This window comes from Panthera onca, chromosome B1, assembly GCF_046562875.1.
Source record: "Panthera onca isolate mPanOnc1 chromosome B1, mPanOnc1 haplotype 2, whole genome shotgun sequence".
In the NCBI taxonomy this organism is placed as follows: domain Eukaryota; kingdom Metazoa; phylum Chordata; class Mammalia; order Carnivora; family Felidae; genus Panthera; species Panthera onca.
In genome coordinates, this window is record NC_138342.1 from 81,680,455 (window position 1) to 81,693,395 (window position 12,941).

Genomic DNA, 12,941 nt, shown 5'->3' on the forward strand with positions numbered 1-12,941 from the left:
TTATCCCTAGCTGCTTTCAGAATTTTCTCTTTATCCTTGTATTTTGCCAGTTTCACTATGATATGTCATGCAGAAGATCGATTCAAGTTACTTCTGAATGGAGTTCTGTGTCTCTTGGATTTCAATGCCTTTTTCCTTCCCCAGATGAGGGAAATTCTCAGCTATGATTTTTCAAGTACACCTTTAGCCCCTTTCTCTCTCTCTTTCTCTTCTGGAATTCCTATAATACGGATATTGTTCCATTTGATTGCATCACTTAGTTGTCTATTTCTCCCCTCATACTCCTGGATTTTTTTATCTCTCTTTTTCTCAGCTTCTTCTTTTTCCATATTTTTATCTTCTAATTCACCTATTCTCTCCTCTGCCTCTTCAATCTGAGCTGTGGTCGCCTCCATTTTATTTTGCACCTCATTTTTAGCATTTTTTAGCTCCTCATGACTATTTCTTAGTCCCTTGATCTCTGTAGCAATAGATTCTCTGCTGTCCTCTCTACTTTTTTCAAGCCCAGCGATTAATTTTATGACTATTATTCTAGATTCTTGTTCCATTATATTGCTTAAATCGTTTTTGATCAGTTCGTTAGCTGTGGCTACTTCCTGGAGTTTCTTTTGAGGAGAGTTCTTCCGTTTTGTCATTTTGGATAGTCCCTGGGGTGGCCAATCTGCAGGGCACTCCCCCTGTGCTGTCTGGAGTAACTTGTGTTGGTGGGCGGGGCTGCAGTCATACCCCATGTCTGCCCCCAGCCCACCGCTGAGGCCACAGTCAGACTGGGTGTACCTTATCTTCCCCTCTCCCAAGGGTAGGACTCACTGTGGAGTGGTGTGGCCCCTGTCTGGATTACTTGCACACTGCCAGGCTTGTGGTGCTGCTTCGATGGGATCTGGTATATCAGCCCGGGTGGATCTGCAAGGTGCACAGGGGTGGGAGGGGCAGGCCTAGTTCATTTTGCCATTGGTGGTCCCCTGTGGGAGGGCCCTGCAGCACCGGGAGGGAGGCAGACTAGTCGGAGGTATGGATGCACAGAAGCACAGCGTTGGGTGTTTGTGCAGTGCAAGCAAGTTTGGTGACGGGTACTGCTTCCCTTTGGGGGAGAAGGTGTCAGCATAGGCGGGCGCTGGGCTCACCTCGTCCTGCTGATCACTTAGATTCCACCCACACCTGCCTAAATAACCCAGAAAACTGCCAGAAGACTAGTAGAATGGACTCTCCAGAGCCAAGTGTAGACAAGAGGCCCACGGAAGAGCGTAGGAAGGTCGGAGAGGCAGTGCACGCTACACGGACTGGCAAGAGGGAGCCGGGGCAGTGGAGAGGCAGCCTGCCTGGCAAGGCAGAGTCCCTGAGTCTGGCTTGAAAAAGCGGAGGGTCCGGACTCAGTGAGTTCTGACAGCCAGTGGAACTTAACATCTGGAAAGTTAAAAGTCAACAGCTCTGCTTGGAGAGCGGGAGGGCGAGAGGACACTGGGAGGGAGAGATGTTGAGCCCTGTAAGACAGAGCTCAGCTAGGCAGGGAACAAAGGCGCTGGCAAGCACCATCTCCCTCTCCCACCCCCAGCTGAATTTATTTTTGTGTATGGTGTAAGAGTGAGGTCCAGTTTCATTCTTCTGCATGTTGCTGTCCAGTTTTCCCAACACCACTTGTTAAAGAGACTCTTTTTTCCATTGGACATTCTTCCCTGCTTTGTGGAAGATTAGTTGACCTTATAGTTGTGGGTCCATTTCTGGGTTTCCTATTCTGTTCCACTGATATATGTGTCTGTTCTTGTACCAGTACCATACTGTCTTGCTAATTACACCTTTATAATACAGCTTGAAGTCCAAAATTGTGACACCTCCAGTTTGGTTTTCTTTTTCAAGATTGCTTTGAATATTCAGGACTTTTTGTGGTTTCATACAAATTTTAGGATTGTTTGTTCAAGTTCTGTGAAAAATGTTGGTGGTATTTTGAAAAGAATTGCATTAAATGTATAGATTGCTTTGGTTAATATAGACATTTTCACAATATTTGTTCTTTTCATCCATGAGCATGGAATGTTTTTTCATTTTTTTTGTGTCCTCGTCAATTTGTTTCACAAGTGTTTTATAGTTTTCAGAGTACAGATCTTTTACCTCTTTGGTTAGGTTTATTCCAAAGTATCTTATGATTTTGGTGCAACTGCAAATATGACTGATTCATTGATTTCTCTTTCTGCTGCTCATTGGTATAGAGAAATGCATCTGATTTCTGTATGTTGATTTTTTATCCTACAACATTAGTGATTTCGTGTATCAGGTCTAGCAATTTTTTGGTGGAATCTGTCAGGTTTTCTATATAGAATAACATGTTGTCTGAAAACAGTGAAAGTTTGAATTCTTTCTTGCTGATTTGGATAACTTTTATTTCTTTGTGTTGTCTGATTGCTGATGCTAGAACTTCCAGTACTATGTGAATAACCGTGGAACTCTCAGTTTTTCCCCAATGAAGATGATATCAGCAATGGGTCTTTTGTATATTGTCTTTATGATGTTGAGGTATGTTCCCTCTATCCCTACTTTGTTGAGGGTTTTTATCATGAATGGATACTGTATTCTGTCAAATGTTATTTCTGCATTTATTGAGAGGATCACATGGTTCTTACCCTTTTTTTAATTAATGCAGTGTATCATGTTGATTAATTTGTTAATACTGAACCACCATTGCAGCCCCAGAGTAAACCCCACTTGATCATGGTGAATAACTTTTTTAATATACCATTGGATTGATTTCCCAGTATCTTGTTCAGAATTTTACATCCATTTTCTCAAGGATGTTGGCCTATAATTCTTCATTTTATTGAGGTTTTTATCTGGTTTTGGAATCAAGGTAATGCTGGCCTCATAGAATGAGTTTGGAAGTTTTCCTTCTATTTATATTTTTTGGAATAATTTGAGAATAGGTATTAAATCTTCTTTAATGTTTGGTAGAATTCACCTGGGAAGTCATCTAGCCCTGGACTTTTGTTTGTTGGGAGATTTTTGATTACTGATTCAATTTTTTTGTTTGTTATTGGTCTGTTCAAATTTTCTATTTCTCCCTGTTTCAGTTTCAGCAGGTTATATGTTTCTAAGATTTATCCATTTCTTCTAGATTGCTCAATTTGTTGGTATATAATTTTTCATAATATTCTCTTATAACTGTTTGTATTTCTGTGGGTGTTAGTTGTGATCTCTCCTCTCTCATTTGTGATTTTATTTATTTGGGTCCTTTCTCATTTCTTTGTGATAAGTCTGTCTAGGTGTTTATAAATTTTATTAATTCTTCAAAGAACCATCTCCTAATTTCATTGATATGTTAACTGGTGGGGTTTTTTTGTTTGTTTGTTTCTATATAATTTATTTCTGCTCTAATCTTTATTATTTCCCTTCTGCTGGCTTTAGGCTTCATTTGTTGCTCCTTTTCTAGCTTTTTTAGGTATAAGGTGAGGTTGTGTATTTGAGGTTGTGAGGTTGTGCTTCTTGAGATAAGCCTGTATTGCTATATACTTACCTCTTATGACCACTTTGATGCATCCCAAAGGTTTTGGACTGTCACGTTTTCAATTTCATTTGCTTCCATATATTTTGTATTTCTCTTTAATTTCATGATTAACTCATTCATTCTTTAGTAGGATAGTGTTTAACCTCCATGTATTTGTTGTTTTAACAGTTATTTTTCTTGTGATTGGCTTCATTTTTCATAGCTTTGTGGTTGAAAAATATGCATACTATGATCTCTATCTTTTTGTGCATATTGAAGCCTGAATCTGTCCCCATATGTGATATTTTCTGCAGAATATCTTTGTGCACTCAAACTAAATGTGTATTCTGCTGCTCTATGATGAAATATTCTGAATATATCTATCAAGTCCATTGGGTACAGTGTGTCATTCAAAGCCATTGTTTCCTCCTTGATTTTCTGCTTAGATGAATTGTCTATTGGTGTAAGTGGGGTGTTAATGTTCTCTACTGTTATTGTATTGTAATCGATGAGTTTATGTTTGTTATTAATTGATTTATATATTTGGCTGCTTCCACATGGAAGCATAAATAATTATATATGTTAGGTCTTCTTGTTGGATAGACCCTTTTTTTATGATATAGTGCCCTTCGTCATCTCTTGCTCTGTTTTTGGTTTAAAATCTAGTTTGTCTGATATATATATATGGCTACTCTGGCTTTTTTCACATCCATTAGCATGATAAATGGTTCATTCTCTCATTTTCAATCTGTAGGTGTCTTTAGGTCTAAAGTGAGTCTCTTGGGGCATCTGGGTGGCTCAATCAGTTAAACGTCCAACTTCAGGTCATTTCTCATGGTTTGGGGGTTCAAGCCCCACCTCAGGCTCTGTGCTGGCAGCTCAGAGCCTGGAGCCTACTTCAGATTCTGTGTCTCCCTCTCTCTCTTCCCCTTCCCTTCTTGCTCTCTCTCTCTCTCTCAAAAAATAAATAAGCATTAAAAAAAATTAGAGACAAATGGCCAAGATGACAGAGTAGCATGGAAGTTCTCAGCTTCCCTCATCCTGAAATGAAACTACATCAGCATGAAGTGAGTCTAGATTTTAAAATAAAGACTGTAACAAGAGATGAAGAAGAGCATTATATCACAACTAAAGGGGTATATCCACCAAGAAGATCTAACAATTGTAAATATTTATGCCCCCAACATGAAGAAACCCAATATATAAATCAATTGATCACAAACATACAGAAGTTCATTGATAATAATACCATAATAGTAGGGGACTTCAACACCCCACTTACAACAATGGACAGATCATCTAAACAGAAAATCGACTAAGAAACAATGGCTTTGAATGACACACTAGACAGGATGGACATAACAGATATATTCAGAACATTTCATCTTAAAGCAGCAGAATACACATTATTCTCCTGTGCACATGGAACATTCTCTAGAATAGATCACATACTGGGACACAAATCAGCCCTCAACAAGTACAAAAAGATCAAGATCATACCTTGCATATCTTCAGACCACAGCACTATGATACTCAAAATCAACTACAAAAAAAAAAAAAAAAAAACTTTGGAAGTGCCATGAACACTTGGAAATTAAAGAACATCCTTCTAAAAAATGAATGGGTTAACCAAGAAATTAAAGAGTAAATTAAAAAGTACATGGAAGCCAATGAAAATGAAAACATGACAGTCCCAACTGGGATGCAGCAAAGACAGTAATAAGAGGGAAGTATATAGCAATCCAGGCCTTCCTAAAGAAGGAAGAAATTTCTCAGATACACAATCTGACCTTACACCATAAAGAGCTAGAAAAAGAATAGCAAATAAAGCCCAAAACCAGAAGAAGACAGGAAATAATAAAGATTAGAGAGCAGAAATACAAACAATAATAAGAGAATATTATGAGAAGTTATATGCCAATAAATTGGGCAATCTGGAAGAATGGACAAATTCTTAGAAACATATAAACTACCAAAACTGAAACAAGAAGTCATAGAAAATTTGAACAAATCTATAACCATTAAATTAATTGAATTAATAATCATAATCAAAAATTTTTCAACAAACAAGAGTCCAGGGCCAGAAGGCTTTCCAGGGGAATTCTACAAAATATTTAAAGAAGAGTTAATACTTATTCTTTGGAAGCTGTTCCAAAGAATAGAAATGGCAGGAAAACTTCCAAAATCATGCTATGAGACCAGCATTACCTTGATTCCAAAAGCAGACAAAGATCACAATAAAAAGAATAACTATAGACCAATTTCCCTGATGAACATGGATGCAAAAATTCTCACCAGGATACTAGCAAACTGAATCTAACAATACAGTAAAAGAAGTATTCACCACAATCAAGTGGGATTTATTCCTGGTTCAATATCCACAAATCAATCAATATCATACATCACATTAAAAAGAAAGAATAAGAACCACATGAACCTCTCAATAGATGCAGAGAAAGCAATTGACAAAATACAGCATCCTTTCTTGATAAAATCCTCAAGAAAAATACCCACCACTAATATTATCTTCAATGGGGAAAAACTGAGAGCATTCCTCCTAAGGTCAGGAACATGACAAGGATGTCCACTCTCACCACTGTTATTCAGCATAGTGTTAGAAGTCCTAGCCTCAGCATTCAGACAACACAAAAAAAGAAAAGCCATCCAAATCAGCAAGGAGAAAGTCGAACTCTTCACAGACTACAGGATACTCTATGTGGAAAACCCAAAAGATTCTACCAAAAAACTGCTAGAACTGATCCATGAATTCAGCAAAGTCACAGGATATAAAATCAATGCACAGAAATCCATTGCATTTCTATACACCAGTAATGAAGCAGCAGAAAGAAAAATCAAGGAATCAACCCCATTTACAACTGCAGCAAGAAACATAAAATGCCCAGGAATAAACTTAACCAAAGAGGTGAAAAATCTATACACTAAAAACTATAGAGAGTTTATGAAAGAAATTGAAGAAGACACAAAAAAATGGAAAAACTTTCCATGTTCATGGATTGGAAGAACAAATATTGTTAAAATGTTGATACTACCTAAAGCAATCTACATATTAAATGCAATGCCTATCAAAATAACACCAGCATTTTTCACAGAGCCAGAACAAACAATTTTAAAATTTGTATGGAACCAGAAAACACCCCAAATAGCCAAAGCAATCCTGAAAAAGAAAACCAAAGCTGAAGGCATTACAATTCCGACTTCAAGTTGTATTACAAATCTGTAATCATCAAGACAGTATGGTATTGGCAGAAAAACAGACACATAAATCAATGGAACAGAGTAGAGAACCCAGAAATGGCCCCACGAACATATGGCCAACTAATCTTTGACAAATCAGAAAAGAATATCCAATGGAATAAAGACAGTCTCTTCAGCAAGTGGTGCTGGGAAAACTGGACAGCGACATGCAGAAGAATGAACCTGGACCACTTTCTTACACCATACCCAAAAATAACCTCAAAATGGATGAAAGACCTAACTGTAAGACAGGAAGCCATCAAAGTCCTAGAGGAGAAAACAGGTAACAACTTCTTTGACCTGGGCCACAGCAACTTCTTAGTTGACATGTCTCCAGAGGGAAGGGAAACAAAAGCAGAAATGAATTATTGGGACCTCATCAAGATAAAAAGCTTCTGTACAGTGAAGGAAACTATCAGTAAAACTAAAAGGCAGCTGACAGAATGGGAGAAGATATTTGTAAATGACATATGAGATAAAGGGTCAGCATCGAAAATCTATAAAGAACTTATCAAACTCAACACCCAAAAAACAAATAATCCAGTGAAGAAATGGGCAAGAGACATGAATAGACATTTTTCCAAAGTAGACATCCGATGGCTAACAGACACATGAAAATATGCTCAACATCATTCATCATCAAGGAAACACAAATCAAAACCATAATGAGATACCACCTCACACCTGTCAGAATGGCTAACATGAACAACTCAGGCAACAACAGATGTTGGCAAGGATGAGGAGAAAGAGGATCTCTTTTGCACTGCTTGTAGGAATGCAAACTGGTGCAGCCACTCTAAAAAACAGTATGGGGGTTCTTCAAAAAATTAAAAATATAACTACCCTTCGACCCAGAAATTGCACTACTAGGTATTTATATTAAGGATACAGGAGTTCTGTTTCAAAGGGGCACATGTACCTCAATGCTTATAGCAGAGCTATCAACAATAGCCAAATTATGGAAAGGGCCCAAATGTCCATTGACAGATGAATGGATAAAGAATATGTGGTATATATATACAATGGAATACTACTCAGCAATCAAAAAGAATGAAATCTTGCTATTTGCAACAATGTGGATGGAATAAGAGTGTATTATGCTAAGCAAATTAGTCAATTAGAGAAAGACAAATATCACGTAACCTCACTCATATGTGGAATTTAAGATACAAAACAGATAAACATAAGGGAAGGAAGAAAAATTAATATAAAAACAGGGAGGGAGACAAAACATAAGAGACGGTTAAATACAGAGAACAAACTGAGGGTTGCTGGAGGGGTTTTGTGAAGGGGATGGGCTAAATGGGCAAGGGGCATTAAGGAGGATACTTGTTGGGATGAGTACTGGGTGTTATATGTAGGAGATGAATCACTGGAATCTACTCCTGAAATCATTATAGCACTCCCAAAAAGTCCTCTTTAATATAATTTTTTAAAGTTTTATTTATTTATTTTTGAGAAAGACACAGAGAGGTGGGGGGGGGGGGGGGGGAGAGGAGCAGAGAGAGAAAGAGAGAGAGAAAATCAAGCAGGCTCCATGCTGTCACTGTCAGCATGAATCCCAATGTGGGCTTGATCCCACAAACCATGAGATCATGACCTGAGCCAAAATCAAGAGTCAGACACTTAACTGCCTCAGCTACCCAGGCATCTCTAACTTTTCTTTTTATAATCTCCCAAAACACCACCAGATTTGTTTCTGGCTTCACTTGTATCTATTATGCTCTATGTATGAAAATGACTGTAGAACATTACCTGGGACTGAGAAAGAAAAGCAGGTGATGCATCATTTACGCTTGGTATCATACTTTCAGTCCTCTGAAATTGACTTTTAATGTCATATTTTCCAGGCCCCGGTACTCCCTAAATTACAAAAGAAAAAATACATGTTCTCATTAAGAAAGCATCTATAGTACCTAAGGGAACAGTTGGCTAAATATATGAACCAAAGTTACAGGGTTTTTAAGCAAATTCCTACACGAAATTACTAAAGCACTTCATTAAAAGGCAAGCCAGAACAAACTTAAGAGAAACAACAAAAAATTTTCCTTAGCAAATTTCCCTAGGAACCTGAAAACATACTACTTGAAACTTTGCTGCCCTCTACTGATAGAGCTCAGAAAAAAATTATCTACTTCACATAATTAAAAATTACAATGAATAAAGGTGGTTTCTATATTTCTTCTATTTAAAAGTATACAACCAAATCTTATCTAAGAAAATATTTTTACTATATTTTCAAGTTTCTATTAATCAATAAACTACCTTGTTTCCAACAAATAAGCTTCAGGATATATTTTATTTCAAATACAAATATTAGAAAATGTAAGAAATTAAGTTTTAGCCAGATACTTTATAACAGTAAAACTTAATTCAGAAAATACTCATACTGACTTTTCTATTATCTTAAACACATTTAACTTGAGATATATATATATATATATCAAGAATTTAAACACAGTACTATATATATTTACAAAATATATACAAGCGTTATTTAAATATATATCAAAAAGTAGTATATATTAATCATCAAAGATTTTAGTAATCTTATACAATACTTTTCATACTATTAAAAAGTTTCAAATCTTCTGTTTCATATATACCTCCTCTGCTTTTTTACAATGTAAAGAATTATTCCTTAATTTATGAATTACATACTTGGATATATAATAAAACTCTATCAGGAAATCCTGTCATCTCTATCATTATATGTCTAAAACCAACCCCACTTCTCTCCATCTCCAAAGACATCACTCTGATCCAAGCCTCCATCTCTTACCTGGATTATTGTGAAATCTTCCTAACTTCCCCCCTGCTTCCACCCTTATCCTCCTTCAGTCTATTTCTCAACATGGCAGCTAGTGATGGATCCAGTTAAGGTCCTGAGTCATACTGTACCACTCCTCTTCTTGAATCCATTCAGTGGCTTCCAATCTCATGTTGAGCAAAAATCAAGGTCTTAATATGATATGAATTTCACCCCCCAGACTCACTATCAGCACTCTAACCTAATCTCCTATTACTTTTCCATTTCCCTTTTTTTTTTTTTTTTTTTTTTTTTTTTTTTTTGTTTCATTGTATTTATTTTGACAGAGAGAGGGAGAAATCAAGCACAAGCAGGGGAGAAGCAGAGACAGAAGGAGAGAATCACAAGCAGGCTCCATACTGTCATCACAGAGACCCACCTGGGGCTCAGTCCCACAAACTGTGAGATCATGACTTGAGCTGAAATCAAGAGTCAGGCACTTAACCAACTGAACCACCCAGGCACCCTATTTCTCATTTCCATTCACTCTGTTTATCAATAAGATCTCAGGACCTTTGCACTCTGTTTGAGATGTTCTCCGAGATAACTCCAGGGCTCACTCCTTCATTTCAGTCATAACACTATTCAATGTTACCTTCTCAATGAGTCATTTCTAGGCCACCCAATCTCAATTTAATTGCCTCCCCTAAGTAACTCCTACCCCCTTTCCTACCTATTTTTTAGCCTTATCATGTTTTACTATCCAAAATACAATTTTCTGCTACATTGTAAGCTCCAAGAGGGCAGTTATTTTTTGTTTTGTTTGCTCCTGTATCTTTACAGTACAGAAGACTATGTGGAGCATAGTAGGTGCTCAGTTAATATTTGCCGGAAGAATGGATGAAAAGATAAATGTATGCATTGAATCCTACATTTTCACTGATCATATAATGGATTTGGAGATAGGTTCCTCTGGGAAATAATGTGACTCCAAATTAGAGCAATAGCTACTTCTAACCATAGTAAAATATCTTAAAGCCTACATATTAAATAATAACAATAACACCTGGGAAATTTTTATTGAGGATAAATTCTTATACACAAGTACCTATTCTTATTAATAAGTTTGAATCTAAAAATGTGTATGAAGGTCCATGTTATCTTGTCTCAAATGAACAAGTCTATGCCATTATTTGGTGGCTGCTAGAAAAGATGTACTTTGGCTATGGAATAAGATTGTTTTTAAATCTACAAACTTATAGGAAGTTAAGTTTAGAATTAAAAAAAACTTCTACATAATTCTGTTTATACAAACCTATGAGATACATATCAAATATAGAAATATAGAGAACATAACTTGAAATATACCATATTAACCTATTTTCTTAAATGTTACCATTATGCTATATCCATCTTCTACATATAGGCAGGCTTGGTATAAAATAATCAGCTACTGACAAATTGGGATTACCTTCCTACTGTTATAAACATTGTGTTAGTGCTCATTACTATGGATCACAGGGAAAAGACTTAAGTGTGAATAATGAGATAAATGAATATACTTAGTCTTGGGTTTATTCTGCATAAAAGCAGAAATGAAATCTTGACCTCTTCAGTGAATATCTTTTTCCTTTTTTACTGTTTTTTCATAAAGTTCCTAATGTTACTGAACTTTATTTCACGAAAATAAGATATAGTAGTAAAATTAGCTCTTGCTTCTAAAAAGTTAGGCTTAGGACAATTAAAAAAATTTTTAAATAGAGGACTATGAGACACTGACCACTCAAGACAAGCCCCCATTTATGACAATATAAAGGTGAAAAGACTTTGAGAAGACCAAACCCTAGGCACTGGCTGAAAATGCTGTAATATTTATCCTGCTTTTTAAAATTGTTATCAACAGACTACCCACATTAGTATCAACTTATTAAATACATAGTTCCCTTCACCACAGTGTCTCATCTGAGATCTAGTGAGCAGAATCTCACTGAGTAGAGGAATCCACACTTCTAACAAGCCTCACAGATGATCCTCATGTATAATAAAGAACCACAGCTCTGTCCAAAAGGGGATTACAGCATCTTCTGCTAAGTACATACATCCCAAGGGAGAAGTCCTAGATCTAAGGAGTATTCTGCCTTGGAAACGGAAGCTAAAGATTATTAAGGCAGGTTGTTTATGGCATCTTTTCATGTGTAACCTAATAAAAATGGGCCTCTTCTTTTAAATAAAGTATAATCATCCATTTGATCAGATGGCATGCAGGGATTAGGGGGACAGGGAGAAGCCATACGGTTCTACCTTTACTCCTTTACCTTGGGAGTCACCATCAGAGATGATTATTCTTTTAATTAAAAATACTAAAAGTTTAGAGGTGCCTGGGCTGCTCAGTCAGTTAAGTGTCCAACTTTGGATCAGGTCATGACCTCGTGGTTCATGAGTTCGAGCCCCACGTTGGGCTCTGTGCTGACAGCTCAGAGCCTGGAGCCTGTTTCAGATTCTGAGTCACCGTCTCTCTCTGCCCCTCCCCCACTCACACTGTCTCTTTCAAAAATAAATAAACATTAAAAAAATTTTTTTAAACATTAAATGTTTACTATGTGCAAAGCACTGGTATATAGTAATAAGTGAAGCATGGGGTCTACTTTTGAGAAGCTCACACTAGGTTAATGGCTCTAAAACTAGGCTGCACAAGATGATCATTTGGGGGATTTATAAAAATAACAACGACTCAGTCCACTTTATTCAAATTAAAGACAATCGAAATGAGACCCAGACATTTTTTTTTAAATTTAAAGCTTTCTGGTTCATTTGTTTGTTTGTCTGTTTGTTTTGTCTTATTTTTGTTTTGTTTTGTTTCCCCCGCAAGTAAATCTTTATTTCTATGGTTTTACACAACTCGTACATCTACTACAGAGACTTGGGGAATCTGGGACTCTGCTTTCACAGAATTATTTTATCTTGTCTCTCCAGAAATTTTACCTTATTTGTTGTTGTTGTTATAAGCAAAATCAACTTACATAAGGATTTTTATTAAAAACAACAAATGACCCTAAATCTCTAATGTCCATTAAATCTTTCTAAAATCTAAATTTTGAATTTTTCCTGAATCTTTTTGAATCTTTCTTGAATCCTATGTTCTTTTGTAATTTTATTTAAATCCAAGTTATCTAACATATAGTGTAATAATGGTTTCAGGAGTGGAATTTAGTGATTGATTTATCACAAATGCCCTCCTCAATGCCCATCACCCATTAGTCCATATCCCCACCCAACACTCCTCCAGCAACCCTCAGTTTGTTCTCTGTATTTAAGAGTTTCTTCTGGTTGCCTCCTCTCTGTTTTTATCTTATTTTTCCTTCCCTTCCCCTATGTTTATCTATTTGATTCTAATGTGCAGCCAGAATGGAGACCTAAATCAGTTTAAAAATCACATTGGTAGGCCTCATCCAGGTACACATTCCA

General features: G+C 36.5%; 1 protein-coding gene across 2 annotated transcripts in view; it reads right to left on the bottom strand.

The window, feature by feature from the left end:
• The window catches only part of STPG2 (sperm tail PG-rich repeat containing 2), a 596,947-nt gene that overhangs the window by 465,012 nt on the left and 118,994 nt on the right, over positions 1-12,941 (bottom strand). For both annotated transcript variants that reach the window (XM_078445122.2, XM_060654598.3), the window contains one exon: positions 8,483-8,590. In XM_078445122.2, coding sequence (XP_078301248.2) covers positions 8,483-8,590 — 108 coding nt within the window. The remainder of the gene's footprint in view (positions 1-8,482; positions 8,591-12,941) is intronic.